This window comes from Anser anser (assembly GCF_964211835.1).
Source record: "Anser anser genome assembly, contig: HAP1_SCAFFOLD_77, whole genome shotgun sequence".
NCBI classification, from domain to species: Eukaryota; Metazoa; Chordata; class Aves; order Anseriformes; family Anatidae; genus Anser; species Anser anser.
In genome coordinates this window covers 689,059-705,545 of record NW_028153924.1, presented here as the reverse complement: position 1 = coordinate 705,545, position 16,487 = coordinate 689,059, and the positions used below count along the sequence as shown (strand labels likewise).

Here is a 16,487-nt window from a genome sequence, read left to right as displayed (position 1 = left end):
CCACTGGCTTGTGATCAGTGAAATCTTCTTTTTAAAAGTAACCCTAAAGAAAGTACCAACAAGTGAAAAATAATGAGTAACAAGCATTTTTCCAGCTTTCTTCTGTTCATCAAATTAGTCTCTTGAGGAGAGCAATGCCTTGAAATCAGCTGTTACGGGAACTAACACAATATTAAACTAAAGTTCTGTAAAGCTGCCAGGAGCTTTGTCAGCAAGTGTTCTCTTCCACGTCCTCAATAATATGCCTTGGAGCACATCCGGAAGCCTGAAAATGGAGTCACTTCTTCAAAAACCACCTGATCATACATGCAAGGCAATGATCAACTATGGCTACGAGTAACTTCTACAGAACGCAGTATGACGCATTAAATAGCACGTTCCAGTCACTGTGGGTCTTCGAGTTCACCTACCTGGACAACCTCAGCAAAGTTATCGATCTTCAAAGACTTCCAGTTAACTTCTCCTGGAGGCTGAACCAACACTGAATCCGCGAATTAATGATAAAGGGGTAGGAAGAATTTGCCTCCTCACTTTGCCAAGGGAGCCTCTCATCCACAATTCAAACATAGGATGTGCTTTTAAACAGCTTATAACTAATGGAGGAAGCAAGTCCATCTGAACACTCTCTCAGACTGGAGACAGCCAGGGTTAGTTAGCTCTTCAAAAAATAAAAACCAAAAAAAAAAAAACACAAAACAAAACGAAAACAAAAAAACCCAGTGCATTTAGAGATGAACTCGTGATTCAAAGTGGCTGCAAAAATGAGGCTCCATCTTCCACAGCCAGAAAATTTGACTTTTTTTTTTTTTTTTTAATTCAAAATTCAGTATGTTCCAATCTCTGGTCTTCAAGATTTCTTCACCTATTAAGAAAACACTAAAACCTTTCCCCGTCTTTATTACCTGTACAGCAAAAAACACACCAGTGCACAGAAATACACAAATGTGCATACGCATACACACATATGTGTTTAGACACACACACGAGGAGTGAGTGATAGAAAGTTAGCGAGAGCGACAGTGGAAATCAGAAGTTTTGCCTTTTTGACACAGAGAGCGCGTAAAAACTCTCTCATTTTGAGGGAACTAGAAAAAAATGGAGGATCTACCAAATATTTTGATGAGTATGCCTTCGAGGCCAATGCTTTATACCATGAGTGATCTGGGGGCCAGCACACAAATAGGCATACATATGTATCACACAGTATCACGGATTTCTAGGTTGGAAGAGACCTCAAAATCATCGAGTCCAACCTCCGACCTAACACTAAGTACTCCACTAAACCATATCGCTAAGCTCTACATCTAAACGTCTTTTAAAGACCTCCAGGGATGGTGACTCCACCACCTCCCTGGGCAGCCCGTTCCAATGCTTAATAACCCTTTCGGTAAAGAAGTACTTCCTAACATCCAACCTAAAACTCCCCTGTCGCAACTTTTGCCCATTCCCCCTCGTCCTGTCACCAGGCATGTAGGAGAACAGACCAACCCCCACCTCTTTACAGCCTCCTTTAAGGTAACTGTAGAGAGCGATAAGGTCGCCCCTGAGCCTCCTCTTCTCCAGGCTGAGCAAGCCCAGCTCCCTCAGCCGCTCCTCGTAAGACTTGTTCTCCAGACCCCTCACCAGCTTGGTCGCCCTTCTCTGGACTCGCTCGAGCACGTCCATGTCCTTCCTGTAGCGAGGGGCCCAAAACTGAACACAGTACTCAAGGTGCGGCCTCACCAGAGCCGAGTACAGGGGCACAATCACTTCCCTAGACCTGCTGGCCACACTGCTTCTTATACAGGCCAGGATGCTGTTGGCCTTCTTGGCCACCTGGGCACACTGCTGGCTCATATTCAGCCGACTGTCAACCAACACTCCCAGGTCCTTCTCGGCCAGGCAGCTTTCCAGCCACTCATCTCCCAGCCTGTAGCTCTGCTTGGGGTTGTTGCGCCCCAGGTGCAGGACCCGGCACTTGGCCTTGTTGATCTTCATACAGTTGACCTCAGCCCATCGCTCCAGCCTATCCAGATCAAATATGTACATGCATACAGGATAAACATATCTATACACACAAGCGTGCACAGTATATGTCGTATGGTATCCATATCGAGAACAACTCGTAGCCCTGATCAGACACGTAGACTTGCAATCAATTAACAGCAGGAAGACAGCAGATCAAGGATACAGCAAGCTTTGAGAGGCAGGGCAATGCTCACTTTGCCAGTGGCATGGCTGCATGATACCAAGAATTTTGAATTAGTTTGATTTTTTGGAAGCAATTTGTTTTCTTTCTGCGCTGTAGCAAATACCACAGGTTTGCCATCACGTGCTGTTCCCTAATCCATATATCCATCATCATCCATTGCTGCAAGATCATGAAAGGTTAGAAAAGATGACTTAGGTCCAATTTAACAGCCAATGATTTTTCAATGACCAGAGCTGCAACAGATTTTATTTAGCCACAAGCAGGTTTTTTTTTTCTGATGTGAAGTCAGATATTTTGATTTTTTTTTAAGACACTAAATGTCATAAAACCTGCAACCAGACCAGATAAAGTTCAAATTAGAGTGATTCTGAAGCCTTTCATTAAAATGCTGCACATTTCTGTGCAAATTATTTCGGACTCTTCTGGACAAAAGCGGATGAAATAGTTCTTACAAATTAATAATAAAAGGTTGGAACCTTTTACTCACACAAACACTAGTGAATTTTCCAGGAAGTATTATTTTGGCAGGGAATTTTCCCAAATCTAAAGTAAAGAGGGGAAAAGTTGGGTTCCCGTATTAGTTGTTGGTTTTGACTGCTTGACAAAGGGAATAAAAACAGTAGTTAAGTGCAAGGTTTCCTTCTCTTCTTTAGTATTGAGAGGAATCGTCACTTCTGACCTTTAGCACCTTCAGAAACACACTTAGTGCCATGCAGATTCCTCTGCATCTACTTCTAAAAATTACTGGTGCTCCTTAGCATGGAAGTTGGACTTGAAATCTTTCCCAGACTGAGCTCTTTTGAATGCCCAAGGAGCTCATCATTTTGCTTGTTGCCTTCCATTTTCCTGAACAGACCCAGAACGCTGTTCAGGATATGAATGGATCTGGTCTAAGGAATGGGAAGAAAGCAAAAACCAAGGATACCTCACAGCCCTAAATGCCATAAAAAGCAGTCTCATTTTAAAAAAGATCTCCAAAGCTTTTTTTTTTTTTTTTTAAACTGACATCTGCCAATATGGCGATCCAAGTGCTGAACAGAAACCAACTGAACTAGCCCCTGAAAGCCTGAATAAAAATGAGTAACTCTGGTGCACTCAGCAGGTCTGTAATAGAAGTTGGCAAGATTTTTAGATTTCTTTTTTCTCCAGGGTGCTAGTAAAGTTTTTGCGTTACGAGATTTTGAACTCTTTTTGTACAAAAGAATTACAGATGCACTACAGTCACGGTAGCTGGGGGTCTGGAAATACATGCCAACAAGTGTCATAAACTTTGCCTTTGCTGAAGGAAGATAACTAGTCCAAAGAAAACCTGCCTAGTTTGTTTTACAGGCTTGTCTTTCTCAGTATGGAACAAACTGACCTCCCTGGTCTAACTTTCCAGTTGGCTATTCTGCCTTTGTCCTGGAGAGAAGAGCAAGAAGGGAACAAAATATTTTTGCACTCCAAAAAATGCATTAGGGAAGGATTATCACACCTACCTAAGGGTAATTTCTTGTTTGTTTATAAAGCGCAAAGTCTTTCTCTTGGACAGTCTCTGTTGCTGGCCTGTTTTGTGCCTTCCATTTATAATAAAGGTATTAAAGATGCTTACCCCGTTTTGGTGGTTTTTTATTTTTAGAACAGTGTAAGCGGACAGTCGGATGACAAGCAAGAAAGAACAGCATAAACTCCTTGTTGTGACCCTGCTTTTTAATCACCCAGCATCAGCCTTGCTGCAAAACAGTCTCCGCTGATTTACCTGCTTGTTAAAGCACCCCACAGGCTGCAAGTGTTGTGTGCTAGGTGTCAAATTATATTTAACGGTGCATAGGTAAACCATTCATCTTCCCATGGTCAAAGCACAGAACAGCCTCCTGCTAACACAGCTCATCCTTGCTGTAACTGCTTTTAAACCTATTTGTTGGTAAGAAAAGAGCTCAGTACACCACCTTCACAGGGCAAAAATTCACATGGAAGAGCAGAAAAAACCAGAAGTGCTTCCTGAACTTCACGTTACCAACAGCACCATCGGATTTAGATCCTTGCCTGGCATCCAGGATGCACGGCCTGCAAGCACTGCTGCGATGTGGAAGTGCCAAGGCAGGTTTTTGGCCTGCCCTAAAACACTTTTTTTTTTTTTTTCTTTTACAAACAATACAAAGAGTGTGCCAGGTATGCTGTAATGCCCGTGTGCCAGGTCAATAGAGGATATCCAAACAACAGAGGCGCTTCTCCTAATTTCTGGCGTGAAAACACTTTCACAGCATTCTTTTCACGAAGAAACCCCTCTCTATCTTCTCCAATGCTCCAGGACCTGCTGCAGCTGCAGCGGCTGCGCTGGTACCAGCCGCATCTTTGACAAATCTTTTCAACGGTTCTGCTTTACCTCGGCACAGCTGAGGTCACTCCTCTTCCTCTTCCAGCTGAGGAAGCAGCTTGCGGGCTCTGCCACACGGTCGGTGCAGAAGCGAAAGCTGGGAACACAGCAGTCAAACTCTCACTGCTAACGAAGCCACCAGGGCAGAGGGCTGACACAGACCCGCCAGAGGCGAACCGTACCCGCTCTCCCTCCCGGCTGCGAGGCTCGCCACAGCAGCCCCGACCCGAAGCGCTCACAATGCTTTGCTTGGTGATGTCACCGATGAGTCAGAGTCCCCAGATGAGCATCTGCCTTGCCACTCTTTAATGTTGGTGTTGTTTTTTGGTTGGTTGCTTGCTTGCTTTTGAAACTTATGTAGGTTATGGTAAACCTTCAGGTAAACCACAGATCAATGGGGAAGAAGTCCCACACGAGGGAAGGCCGTGCATTTCTTCCAGGCAATGGCGCATTCTTTAACATGCTGCATTCGACAAAGAAGCTCTCTCCATTTTGCGCAGTGGCAACAGGCACGACTGCAACACACGCACGTGTAGGCAGCACCTGCAGGTCCCAAACCGTTAACCAATTTTTAGATAGCACCAATTTTTTATGTAGTTGCTTTCCCTTCATCCATAACCCCTTTTTTCCTTTCTTTATATCGGGTGGCTCTCCTCCATTGTTCTGTCATTTTACTCCCCAGTGTCTGAGCAGGCACTGGGAATCGTTTCCAGAGGAAGGGTACTGCTGAAGCTACAACATTTACTCTCAGGGAAAAGAGAGTATGTGAAAGAATACATACTTCCTTTCTTTTTCCTGTTTTTTTTTTTTTTTTTAAATCTCTGAAATCAACGCTGCGGCCTGGCAGCAAATAACTATGGGAGTAATGATGATTCCTCATCCTCACTGTAACGTTGTAGTTAATGTCATAAAGAAGCAATTTCCCCAGGCAGTGGCCATTTGAGATGGGAAGGGGCAGTAAGAGGAAGTTTTCCTTAGACTAGCTCTTCCCCCAGAACACCTCGCCATCCAGCAACAAATTCAATTCACCTGCTCCGCCTGATCAGTCAAACGCGCGTCCGACTCCAGCACACGTCACAGCGGTGGTTCTGACGTGGTTTGAGAATCACCTATCCGCAGAATATCTCGGGTTTGTACACTCAAATAACGCAGTCTTTTCCAAATAAGGCCCAGAGCTCACACTCCGAGTGCAGCCTAACAGCACCAGAGGGCCGGTAGGCTAAACATTCCCATCCTGGCAACAGGACTGACCCGGGCAACAGTAAGCATCCCTTCTGCACTTTCGTCGTGAACATCAACATAAGGAAACAGAGACCTCCTCGATCCAAGTTTGAAGAAACAAACACAAAGGTCACCCAAGCGGGTTGTTTTCAGCAAACTAACGGAGAAATTAAGGTGACAACCGCGTGCATCCAGAGTTAGTCAGATCCCGAAGGCAGTTCCTTTGGGAAACGCAGGAGCAGCGCGCCAGATGACGGCTACCTTACAGCGCACCCCTCAGAGGCACTGCTACGAAAGGAAGGCAGAAGGTTGGAACTCAAAATAACTCGCAAGGCGCCCGTTAAGGGGGAAGCTTTAATTTCCTGAGCAGAACCTCCCCCCTGAAGGCAGCCCAGGGACTCTTTGCTTCCCTAGGGAGACGGCAGGGACAGGGCAGGGCGGTGGGATGGAGGGACACAGGGCCAGATGGACGGCCAGACGGCCGGATGGATGGACAGACGGCCAGATGGACGGCCAGACGGCCCAAAAGGCCTGAGCAAGGGCTGAGGAGCGGGAGGGAAGGGCAGGGCGAGGGGAAGGGGAAGGGCGGCCCTGGGCCTGACAGGGCACCTTGGGCCTAACCCCGGGCAGCAGCTCCCCATCTCACAGGGCCCGCGGGGGGCTGCCTGTAACAGGAGATGCGGGCAGGTAAATTTTACAAGCACTGCATCACAAATACCCTGCAACACCTGAACTATTCACTGGGACAGCCTCCTTCCTCACCTCCTGAAAGCTCCAGCTGGCAAACCAAGGACAAAATGAAAGGCAGATGTGGAGGACCTCGTAAGATACTGTTTTGTTCCCTACGTGCCCACTGCTGGTGACACGTAATGCCTCCTGTTCCCAAACGACATCGGCACGTTACATCTTTACTACATGCTGAAAGGAACTCAGCAACTTGAACACAACTTAGAATTACCCATCCCGGCAGCAGGCTGTCCAGCTGAAGCTGCTTTAGCCAATCAAGTGTGTCATGCTGCCCCTCAAAGGTTTCTTCCTGGGAACGTCTGCTGTGACACTCCTGACGTATTACTTCTCGGAATGGCAGAACTGCGCTGGGTAGGCCCCACAGCAAGACTCGTATTTCTGTCCTTCCCTTTCAGGAAAGGATCTCCCACCTTGAATTTATTAATTTTCATGATGATGATACACAAATTGAAGTTTTGAAAAACTGAATGCTGATTAACAGATTTCTAGCACAGCCTGTGCATCAAAATTCATTTCTCTCCATTTAGGTAATCTTAGTTTCTGAGTTACAGTTACAGTCAAAATTTTTCTTCTTCGATTTTTTTCTTTTTTTTTTTTTTTTTTTTTTTTTGTGATCAGAAAAACGAGGGGACTGGCTGTCCCAAGTCAGCCGGGGAACTTCTCTTTGGTCGATGCATCAAGCAACTCAGCTCTCTTGGGGAAACTTAAATAGAAAAGACAGATCTCCAAACGGATAAAAAAAATAAATCAAATGATAAAAACCCAACCGACACATCTGATACCCCAGCTTATTGAACAGCACAAGGGTTTAATCTACAGGCTCTGTCCAAAGCAGCAAGAAGTGACAGATTTAATCCAAACCACTTGCCCGCTCTCACTCTCTGATCTGGAGACGTTATTGGACAAGCATGCATAGCAGTAACACTTGTAAACACTGGGTTACTGCACCACAGCCCCAAATCCCTCACGGGCCCACTAAGATACTTTTACTGACTGATCCACAATAAACACTCCCAAAAAGATTCTCAACAAGCTAAACCCTGTTTAGAAAGAATCTGAGGAACCTGTCACTGCAGCAACAAAGGGCTGCAATTGTATGCAAAATCTCCAACACCCTCCTTAGCACCCTGCTAGCTCAAGGACTGTGTGGGGCTTCCGTGCCCTGAACGAGTCCACCCTGGCCACATAACGCAGATGTAATGGTCAAGAAAGCACATAGCGTTATCGAAACTTATCAGATCCACAGCAAAAAGAAAAGCCCACGCTTCTATATTTCTCCTCCTTCTCCATTCACAGAAGGAAGAGACTGAAAACAGGCAGATTTGTGGTTTACATTTACAGTTAATGTGAAAAATGGCTATTTGTGAAATACATCACGTATTGTTTCAAGCTACAAACAACTCGCTCCCACAAAGGAAAGACTTTTGACCTCAGCATGCAACCCCAGTTACAAATAACTTCCTATCTACCAGCGGGCCGCGTTCCCCTGGCACTCAGTCACTCCGCAGCACGGCAGCCACCTTTGTTCTAAGGATGGCAAATTCTACTTAGAAATGCTCTGTAGAAGAGTGATGTTGTCCCCTTTTAACACGATCCGGCCTGCAGCACAGAGAAGGGAAAGAGGGGATTAGAGAGAGCCCAGAACCTGAGAATAATCTCGTGTTTTCAGAAAGTGTTTTGTGTGGTTGAGCAGGGTTTTGCCCATCATGCAGAGTGCAGGCCGCCTGGTATTACACGTTTCAAAGACCAGAACTGGTCTCAGGCAGGGACAGATTCTCCTTCATTCAGCAAAATCAGCAGCTCAAAAATCATCAGGGACAGAGATGTAGCCAGGAATTGCTCACTGAACTTCAACAGCAAGGCTCGTCACACGGTTGGTACGTCTCAGTGCTGCTACCTAGAAGGCTCACCCGGGCAGGTTTCAGACCGCGCGTCACTCGGGTTGCACAGACACACGACACACCCAGCTGTTTCCTTGATTTTGTCTTGGAGTGAATCTCCTCTGCGTCGTCCAGCGCCAAATTCACGTACTCGTCAAAGCCCTAGAAAACGGCAACAGTGGCAATTAGTTCAGCAACAACACGAACCATCGTCAGCTGTGCTGACCCAGGCTGGACAACGAAGACTAATTGTTAGAGAAGCACGATTTCTTTTTTCCCTTGGGCTAGTTTTTCTTGACAAGAAAAAATAGGATTGTGAATGAGGGAAAACAAACTAACGATGTAACGTGGGGTCGTGCTGACACTCACGATGATGCAGCCTTCTATCCGCACGTTCACTTGCTCAGCCACACCTGGATCCTCGAGCTCTGCAGAACGAAGGAGGAGAGCAAATTGGAACACAAACACCGCGAGCAGTTTTGTTCTCTCTCGTGTGTTCAGAAATACCCGCTAACCATAGCCGCTAGAGCTCCCAAACACTCCAAGGAGCAACTCTCAGGGGCAGTTTCAATTAACAGTCTGACATTTTAGAGTCTTATATGACTGGGTGAATACTACACGTTTGCTGAAGGACACGTTTCCAGTCACAAGGGAACACTCCTGCACGCCCGGCTGCACGATCCCACTCCCGTTAACACGAGGGGGAAACGCCGGGCTGCGCAGCAGCTCCTTGTACCCACCAGCACGCCGCACAGCTCTCCATTCCCCACAAACCTGCCCCGAGCAACGGGTGGGAGCCGAAAACTCAGCGAGGGAGATCCCCGGACCCTCCCCGCTCCCCCCACCCCCCCCAAATCCCCATCCCCATCCCCTCCCCGTCCTCTCCCCGCGCTACTCACGCTCTGCAGGTAGCGGAAGATGAGGTTCTGGGGCACTGCGTGAAGGGCTCAGCACGGGGACAAGAGCTCCAGGCCCGGGACAAGGCCTCAAGACAAGGCCTCAAACCCTGCAACGAGGCCCCAGGGCCCCGGGACAAGGCCTCAAGGCCCGGGCCGAGACCCCTGAGGCCCGGGCCGCCCCCCACCCACTCCCCCGTCGCTCCCCAGCCGCAGGAAGGCTACGATGGGCTGCACCATCACCGTCTGCACCTTCTGGTCCTGCCCGCGGTACGCCATGGCTGCCGCCGCCTCGCTGCTCCCGCCGCCCCTGCTGGGCCGCCTCCGGAAGCCCCTGAGGCCGGGCGGGAGCGCGCAAGGGACGCTGGGATGCTGGAGGAGCGTGGCGGGCCGCTCTAGCAGGCCGGGAGGACCGCGTCTCTATGGTCGCAGGCAGGAGTCCCTGCGCCTCTATGGTCGCAGGCAGGAGTCCCTGCGCCAGCTTTATTGGTGAGCAGCGAGGCTGGGGGGGGGAGGGGGGCAAGACAGCCTTAAATAAAATACAAATATAAAAAGTGTTATAAATGGCTGTTATAAATCCAAATAGGATTACAATCAAAGTTTACAATTTATTAAACGAATAGAGGCAAGCAAGCAGCGCTGGGTGCGCCGGGAGTCTCTGCTCCCCCAGGACGCACACCTGTTACGTAAGGCGGCTGGTTTTGATGCTCCCAGGCTAATACATATTCATTACTACTTCGAGAAGAGGCAGGGTTATTAGAATTGGTTTCCGGAATCCGAAACCTCTCCCAGGGGCGCCTGCGTATCAGTCTCTGGTGGTCTCTCGGGGCTTGCTCGGGCTGAATGCTGGTTGTCTTCCTCCCAGGCTTTTGTCCTTCAATTGTCCTTCAGCTCCCCCTTCCTCCTCGTTTGGGAGCCTCTGCGCCGGATTTCAGAAACTCTAGCAACATCCCCTGCAGTAGTCAGCACTTTTCCCTAAAAACCCCTTTGTTCTCTTATCACCTAGACCCGGACCTCGATGTTAACCCTTCAAATCCCTTAGTGACACGAATTGCTGGACCATTCCTTACAAAAGGAAGGATAAAATATGTAGAGGAGCAATGGCACACGCGAAAGCCCAGCGCCGCGGGCAGAGGCAGCGAAGGTTGACGGCAGAACAGTGCTCGGTTTGAACACGGAGAGGGAAAGCGAGGGGAAGGTGGCCGAAGCCGGCCGCAGTCTCTGAGCTCTCCTCCTCCTGATTGTTTTCTCTCAAAGCCATTTCTGTCTGTGTGCGGGCACCCGGAGCCGGCAGAAGTCCCCGTGAAGTCCTTCGGCAGGACGGAGGGCTGCGTGGGCTCCAGTGAGAGAGGGAGTTAGGAGAATCTTATCAAGTAGAGATAGAGCACTGACGGCATTAAACTAGGATGCTACTTAGTGTCTTTGCTAACTATGGTGCATTGTGCCAATTAACTAAAGCAAGAAGCCTTGGGCCCCTTACCAAGGTCAGTCTCCTAATAAGAGAGCGAGCCTATCTTAAGAAACTGGGAGAAACTGGTCCTGCAGGTGGACAAGAGCCAAGGAGCAACTGAGTCTGTGCAAAGACAAGAGGTCAACTAGCGGTGACGAGGAAGAGTCATCAATCTTCATGCCCACGACCTCCCGTGCTGCCCAGCGCTGAATAAACATACCTACTTTACAATCTCACTGATTGTGGAGTCCGTTTTCCGCAAGTCGCCAGCAGCAGTTTCTTCCGCAGAGGTTTTCCCAGAGCCGCTTCAAAGCTTCCCTCGCGGAGCTGGGGCGTCGCAGGGGGTCGTCAAAGCACGCACGCGCACACACACACACACGCACACACACACACACAGGCGTTGTTGTCCAAACAGAAAGTATTTACAACAAATTCGACAAGCGGTTTTCCTCTGCCAGCAGCAAATGCCTGAGGGCCCCTACAGCTTCACAAATCATAGCACAAAGAGCCTAAAGTTCCTCTAAAATTTAGGGAAATGATTCAAAATAGATCTGCTAGGGGAAAACGATCACTGCGGCAGGGTACACAATACACGCGAGTCTCAGCTCTCCTCCGCAGGGTCAGTGCCCACGCCCAAGTGCGACGCTGATGGCACCCGAACATTTGCTGTAGCAGGCAGCAGAGCCAGCAGCTCAGGGGAGCAATTTTAAAAACCAGGAGGCACTTAAACCAACCCTTAATTGACCCAGTTACTGCAGGAGAGTCCCGACTACTCGCCCTGGAGTCCTACTGTCACCAGCAAAAAGCACCAACCAAAGCTTGGGGGAACTTTGGTACAGCACAAGAGAAGGGAGTGGGGGTAGCGTAGCCGTATCGCAGAGCTGCTGCTTTTCACACCATTTTATCATCCCTGATAATTGAAAGTAAGGCCGGGTGGGCTGACCCCACCACCACCACTCCTGGCAGCATGTTTGGTCCACAACGCTAGAATAATTATTCTGCTCCCTCCCGCCCCTACAGCTTCATCATCTGAAAAGATTACAGTCAAAACAATGGCATACACAAATAAAAGTCAAGAGTTGACATAGTAACTCCAGGATTTGGGTATCAACTGTCCGAGAAATCAGAACACCCAGGCTTCACAATGTGCCCAACATCGAGCTGTGCCAAGGGGGGGCGGAAGGAAGAAGCTTTCCGTTTAAGCCTTCAGAGCATCGCTCCATCACTACGTCAATTCACAGCCACCACAGCGTGCCGATGGACATCTTTCTGTGCCAAAAGAAACAAGTGCTTTGTCCTCTTGATATCAAAGGTAGCCACCTATAGTTACGAAACCATGCACAAGACCTTAACTCTGACCAGCAGGGAAACTTAGGACAACTGAGTGCAGATCCTGCCAATTTCTACCAGTTCCAACTGTGCTTTAAGTCTCATTGCAAAGCCTCAGTTAGAAAAAGGATCACCTCGGGGTATCCAACAAGAAGAAGAGTTGTTTTTTTTTTTTGTTTTTTTTTTTTAATATACCATAGGACTATGCAGTTCAATCATCAATCATCTTGGAAAGCTCAAGGAGGAGGTCATCCTCATCCTTCCCTGGGTCCAAGTCGAGCTCGGCTTCCAGTATGCCGTCTGAGAGTTCCCAAAGTAGCGTCTCTAAATCCTCGTCTACAGATACGGGCGCGTTGCCTGTGGAACTCAGCCGGCGTGTCCTTGCTTCTTCTAGCTGGGAAGAAGCTGAAGTCGAGCTTGAGAACTCCATTGGCTCCACAGATTCTGCCTGGCTTCCAAGATGTGCTTCAGGTCTTGGCAGAGCAAGGAAGAGAACAATCAGTATATGCCATTTCTTAACGGGAAATCCCTTTTCTGCAAACCGGCTCTTAAAACCGTAGCCAACCCCTCCTGCACTTCAATCTTACCCAGGGATTGTTATTCAATTAACCCAGGGCTACATTTAGAGCCCAATATATTAGCAGGTACATTTTTCAGTTTGGGGGTTTCTCTGTGAAGCCAGAGCACCTGGAGTCTAGCAAAGATGGTTCAATTGTTGTAGCAAGAGGCACTTTGCCACCTTGCTTAATTTTCCTGTAAAAATGGTAAGAAGTCTCCATCTGCAAATATCTGTTTGCTAAGTTAGTCATTTTTCCCACGGCACACTCAGCAGAGTTTGCTCCCCACTACAGGAAGCTGATCTGCAGCCATCACTTCCCTCTGCTCTCCCTGCACTCTTGTCACCTTGTATGTTTGTTCGGGTGGCATTCTTGAGGACCAAAAGGCAGAGGACACTACTCATCATTTATCACCTCACGAGGAAGTAGGAGAACTTCACCTCATCCTCATTTAGGTATTCAGACAGAGCAAGAAGTCACTGGAAAGCTGTACCGACTTGCAGCATTTAAAGAAAGTAAGTCTAATTAAGCATTCCTGCTAGCTGCTAGAAAGTCATTTCACGTGACTTATTCCTCTGATGGATTTGGGCTTTAATTATCTCAGAACCCTCCTTTTTTCCCCACGTGTGACAGAACTTATGTTTCACTGGGGATATACACCGATTGAGAAAAAGAACAAGTTGTGGTCATCACCTGTTTTGGGGATTTTCTTCAAGTCTGGTGGCTGGGACGTGCTCCAGCGTGGCTGGAACAGCCTAGAAAGCAGCAAAACAGTATTTAGGACTCATGGGTAAAAGATTCCTTACTAGCTTTTTCCTCCATGCTGCTTCTCCTCTGGCATTGCGGAGCCTTAGCCAAAATACAAAACCAAGGTGCTCCTGAAGAAAGTTAATATTCACTTGGAGGTTATTAATGATCTTGTGTCTTTTAAGAACACAGCATTAATGGACAAAATCCTCCACACCAGAGAAATCACAGAATCACAGAGGACTAAGTAAATAGTGCCATTAATCTAATAAATATGGAAGGGTACTACAAGAATTCTGTAGGCAGCTACTGGATTTAAAAGGAAACAGAAAGCCTGTAGAACTTTTGAGTTTTCCATCTTTTCTCCTAGAGGAGGGTGTAAATTTTACAAGGGATCCATTTCTGCATTAGCCCCTGTCCTTACCATAGCTGCTTTTTTGGCTGGAGGTCCCATTGTGTCAGCGTCAGAGGCAGTCCGTGGCTTCACAGCTGCTACAGCAGAGGGAAAACTGCCAGGTGCCTTACGTTTCAGTGCCTTCTTCTTGGGGGAAGCGACTTTCCCATCCCAAGGCTTCGCAAACATGTTAAAGTTGGCTAGAGTAAAAGGAAGAGAGAACTGATACAGTCTTGCTCTGCCTCATGAAAAATCCACGTTCTCGTCCTCATTTCCACGGCCCGTCTACACAGTTAACTGTATTTGGCCAGCAGAAGTACACTGCCATTGCCTGGATTCTCAGCAATATCTTCCACATAGTAAACTCCGTCTACCAACAATCCATACAAAGGAACAAAGGAACTGAATAGCTACAGTAAATCATAATCCAGGACGAGGGAAACTCAGACACAGAGCGATCCCAAGTGCAAGCAATACTCTAAGACGTTGTATGAAGTCTAGTAAGATTCACAAATGTTGACAGCTTTTGTATTTAAAGTCTTGCTCCCTCTAGGAAAGGAAAAGCAGCAGGTATAGTAAGACAAGAGAGTGTATGCAACTGTTGTACCAGCTTCCTCTCCCCTGCAGTGATGTCCCACAAAATCTATTAAGTTGTTCTACAAAATCCAAATTTGTAGAGTCATATTCTAGTCTCCCATTCCTGACCTAACATCTGGCTGGCAGGAGAAGAAACGAAAGAAGGCTGGGTACTTGTTTTCTTTGTGTGTTTATTTCCTCGTGTCCCATGAGACAGAGAGAAAGGCTACAATGTGCAGTGCATGCAGCCTTTAAGCCCTCCTTATCTCCCTCACACAATCTCATTTTACAAAGTTGATATAATCTTAACAACGAGGCCTTTGATCCTCTGTCATTTTTGACAGAAACTGGCCCCCCACATTAAGACGCTGATGCATGCTTTACAAACACATACACGTGTCAAGTTAAGCAACACATGCCAAAGAGGAAGGTGAACTTGAACTCAACGCAGGGTGGACTTCATACCGTAAACAGATGGCAGAAAAAAACAGAATACCAAAATTAGACTAAAAAGCCCCTCAATGTGTTAATTTTCTAGTGGGAAATACAGAATACCATCACGTAATTAACGAAAACAGACATGGTTGCATGTTCTGGCCCTTCTTTGCCTTTGAACTTTGTAGCCTTAAACTCTTTTATCCTCTGCATTGAAGGAAAAAGCAAAGCAGATCCTGAGCAAACGGAACTTGCTCAATATGGGAAGCACCTCACCGGGGCAGGTATTAAAGCATCTTATTACCTGATAGCTTTGTGTTCCATAACGATTTCTGCCCGGCTGGGGCAGGTCCAGGTTGTGCTGGGGGAGCTGGCACATTTCCTCCACTCTGCTGCATCCGCAGAGCTTTCTCGCGCTTTATTTCTTCCAGGGTTTTAACACGCACTTCTCCTTCTGGCTTGGCTTTACCTGCCGGCTCCTTCGACTGCACTTTGCTGGGCCCGGAAAGAGTGAGCACGCTCTGCTTCTTGGGCTCACCCTCAATTTTTGCCCCTGCGCTGGGATCTTTGGTTTTACCATGCCATTCAGCCTGGGCTTTGGCTTGACATTCTCGTCTCTGAAGAGCTCTCTCACGACGGATTTCCTCCAGTGTTTTCACATGGATCTCTCCCTTTGGCTTAGCAGCCTTCCCTGTCATCATCAAGAAATGAGAAGCACCAACATTTAAAGAGAGTCCAACAATAGTTTAAGTCTCCAAAATTTGTCACAGTACTAAGGAAAACTAAGCCTGAGCATTCCCAATAACGCATCTTAGGACAATAGCCTAACATTCTCCTCCTCCTCTGAGCCACTTGTTGTATTTTGAAGACCAGCCCTATCCAGAGAGAGTTGCTACACAGAAATGCTAGTTTACTTGATTACTTTTTCAGACTGCATTTCAAATTCCTGCTCCCGGCAGTGGCTCTATTCTAATTGTATATGATGGTTCACAGAAGCAGCTTAAAACCTTGACAAGGCACAAGTGGAAAATAAACACACACCTAGAGCCAGATTTCTGATAGTGGCTGTCAGAAGAGCTTCAGCACTCGAGCAAGAGGAACCAGTTCTTTGTTTTCATTTGAATTCCTTTTTAGGGCTGTATGAAAACGGTCTAAGTTCACGGAAAGGAAGAAGGAGAAAGTATATTTAATAGCCAGTTGTTACCTTTCGCAGTACTAGTCCGTTGAGAAGGTAATCCTAGCCTCTCCTTCACAGACTTGGGAACTTGAACTGCAAAACAGAAAAAGACCAAATTAGGGAGGCTGCATAAATGTCAACTTTGTGTTCACATTCGAAAACAAGGCAGGAAAGGTAACTTTGAATCCCGGTGATTAAGACCTCAGCCAACATGCAAAAAGAAACATCGCAGGAAAAGGACAAACAGAAAGCCTAAATACAAAACCCGTGAATCACATCCAGATGCCTGTTTAGTAGCTGTACCTCTCTTTGGTGCTTTGTCAGCATTTCCCGGAACCTCCACCTTCTTCCCCAGCCTTTCAGCAAGGCTGCGCTTCACCGGAAGGGCGCTTACATCAGCTTCAGACAGAGAAAACAAGGAATATTTTAAGAACATTTCTTTGCAGGAAGATTTGAGAACAGTCAACCACAAGCTTCTATTTTTCAAGCATATTTTCATAAAATTGCCTTTCAGCTGCTAAATGGTTTTTT

At 47.2% G+C, this 16,487-nt stretch overlaps 1 protein-coding gene and 1 long non-coding RNA gene across 3 annotated transcripts; both read right to left on the bottom strand.

The window, feature by feature from the left end:
* Positions 1-7,836: 7,836 nt before the first annotated feature.
* Positions 7,837-11,697, bottom strand: LOC310891140. 2 transcript variants are annotated; one of them, XR_014577444.1, is made up of 4 exons: positions 9,544-11,697; positions 8,765-8,823; positions 8,479-8,557; positions 7,837-8,114 (listed from the first exon to the last, which is right to left on the bottom strand). It is a non-coding gene; the product is annotated as an uncharacterized lncRNA (long non-coding RNA). The 2 variants fall into 2 exon arrangements; XR_014577445.1 differs by lacking the exon at positions 7,837-8,114 and having other exon boundaries at positions 8,425-8,557; positions 9,544-11,696.
* A 166-nt stretch (positions 11,698-11,863) lies between these two features.
* Positions 11,864-15,830, bottom strand: LOC310891138 (zinc finger CCCH domain-containing protein 11A-like). The gene is made up of 4 exons (XM_083853428.1): positions 15,084-15,830; positions 13,799-13,968; positions 13,321-13,382; positions 11,864-12,543 (listed from the first exon to the last, which is right to left on the bottom strand). The coding sequence occupies exons 1-4, from the start codon at positions 15,478-15,480 to the stop codon at positions 12,282-12,284; spliced, it is 891 nt and encodes a 296-aa protein (XP_083709554.1). The 5' UTR covers positions 15,481-15,830; the 3' UTR covers positions 11,864-12,281.
* Between the last annotated feature and the right edge of the window lie 657 nt (positions 15,831-16,487).

Coding starts and splice junctions, on each gene's coding strand:
- LOC310891138 (XM_083853428.1), bottom strand. CDS start 15,480: ATGATGACAGGGAAGGCTGCTAAGCCAAAGGGAGAGATCCATGTGAAA. Junction 13,969..15,083: donor ATGGAACACAAAGCTATCAG/GTAATAAGATGC, acceptor CTTTTACTCTAG/CCAACTTTAACATGTTTGCG. Junction 13,383..13,798: donor CAGCCAAAAAAGCAGCTATG/GTAAGGACAGGG, acceptor GCTGCTTTCTAG/GCTGTTCCAGCCACGCTGGA.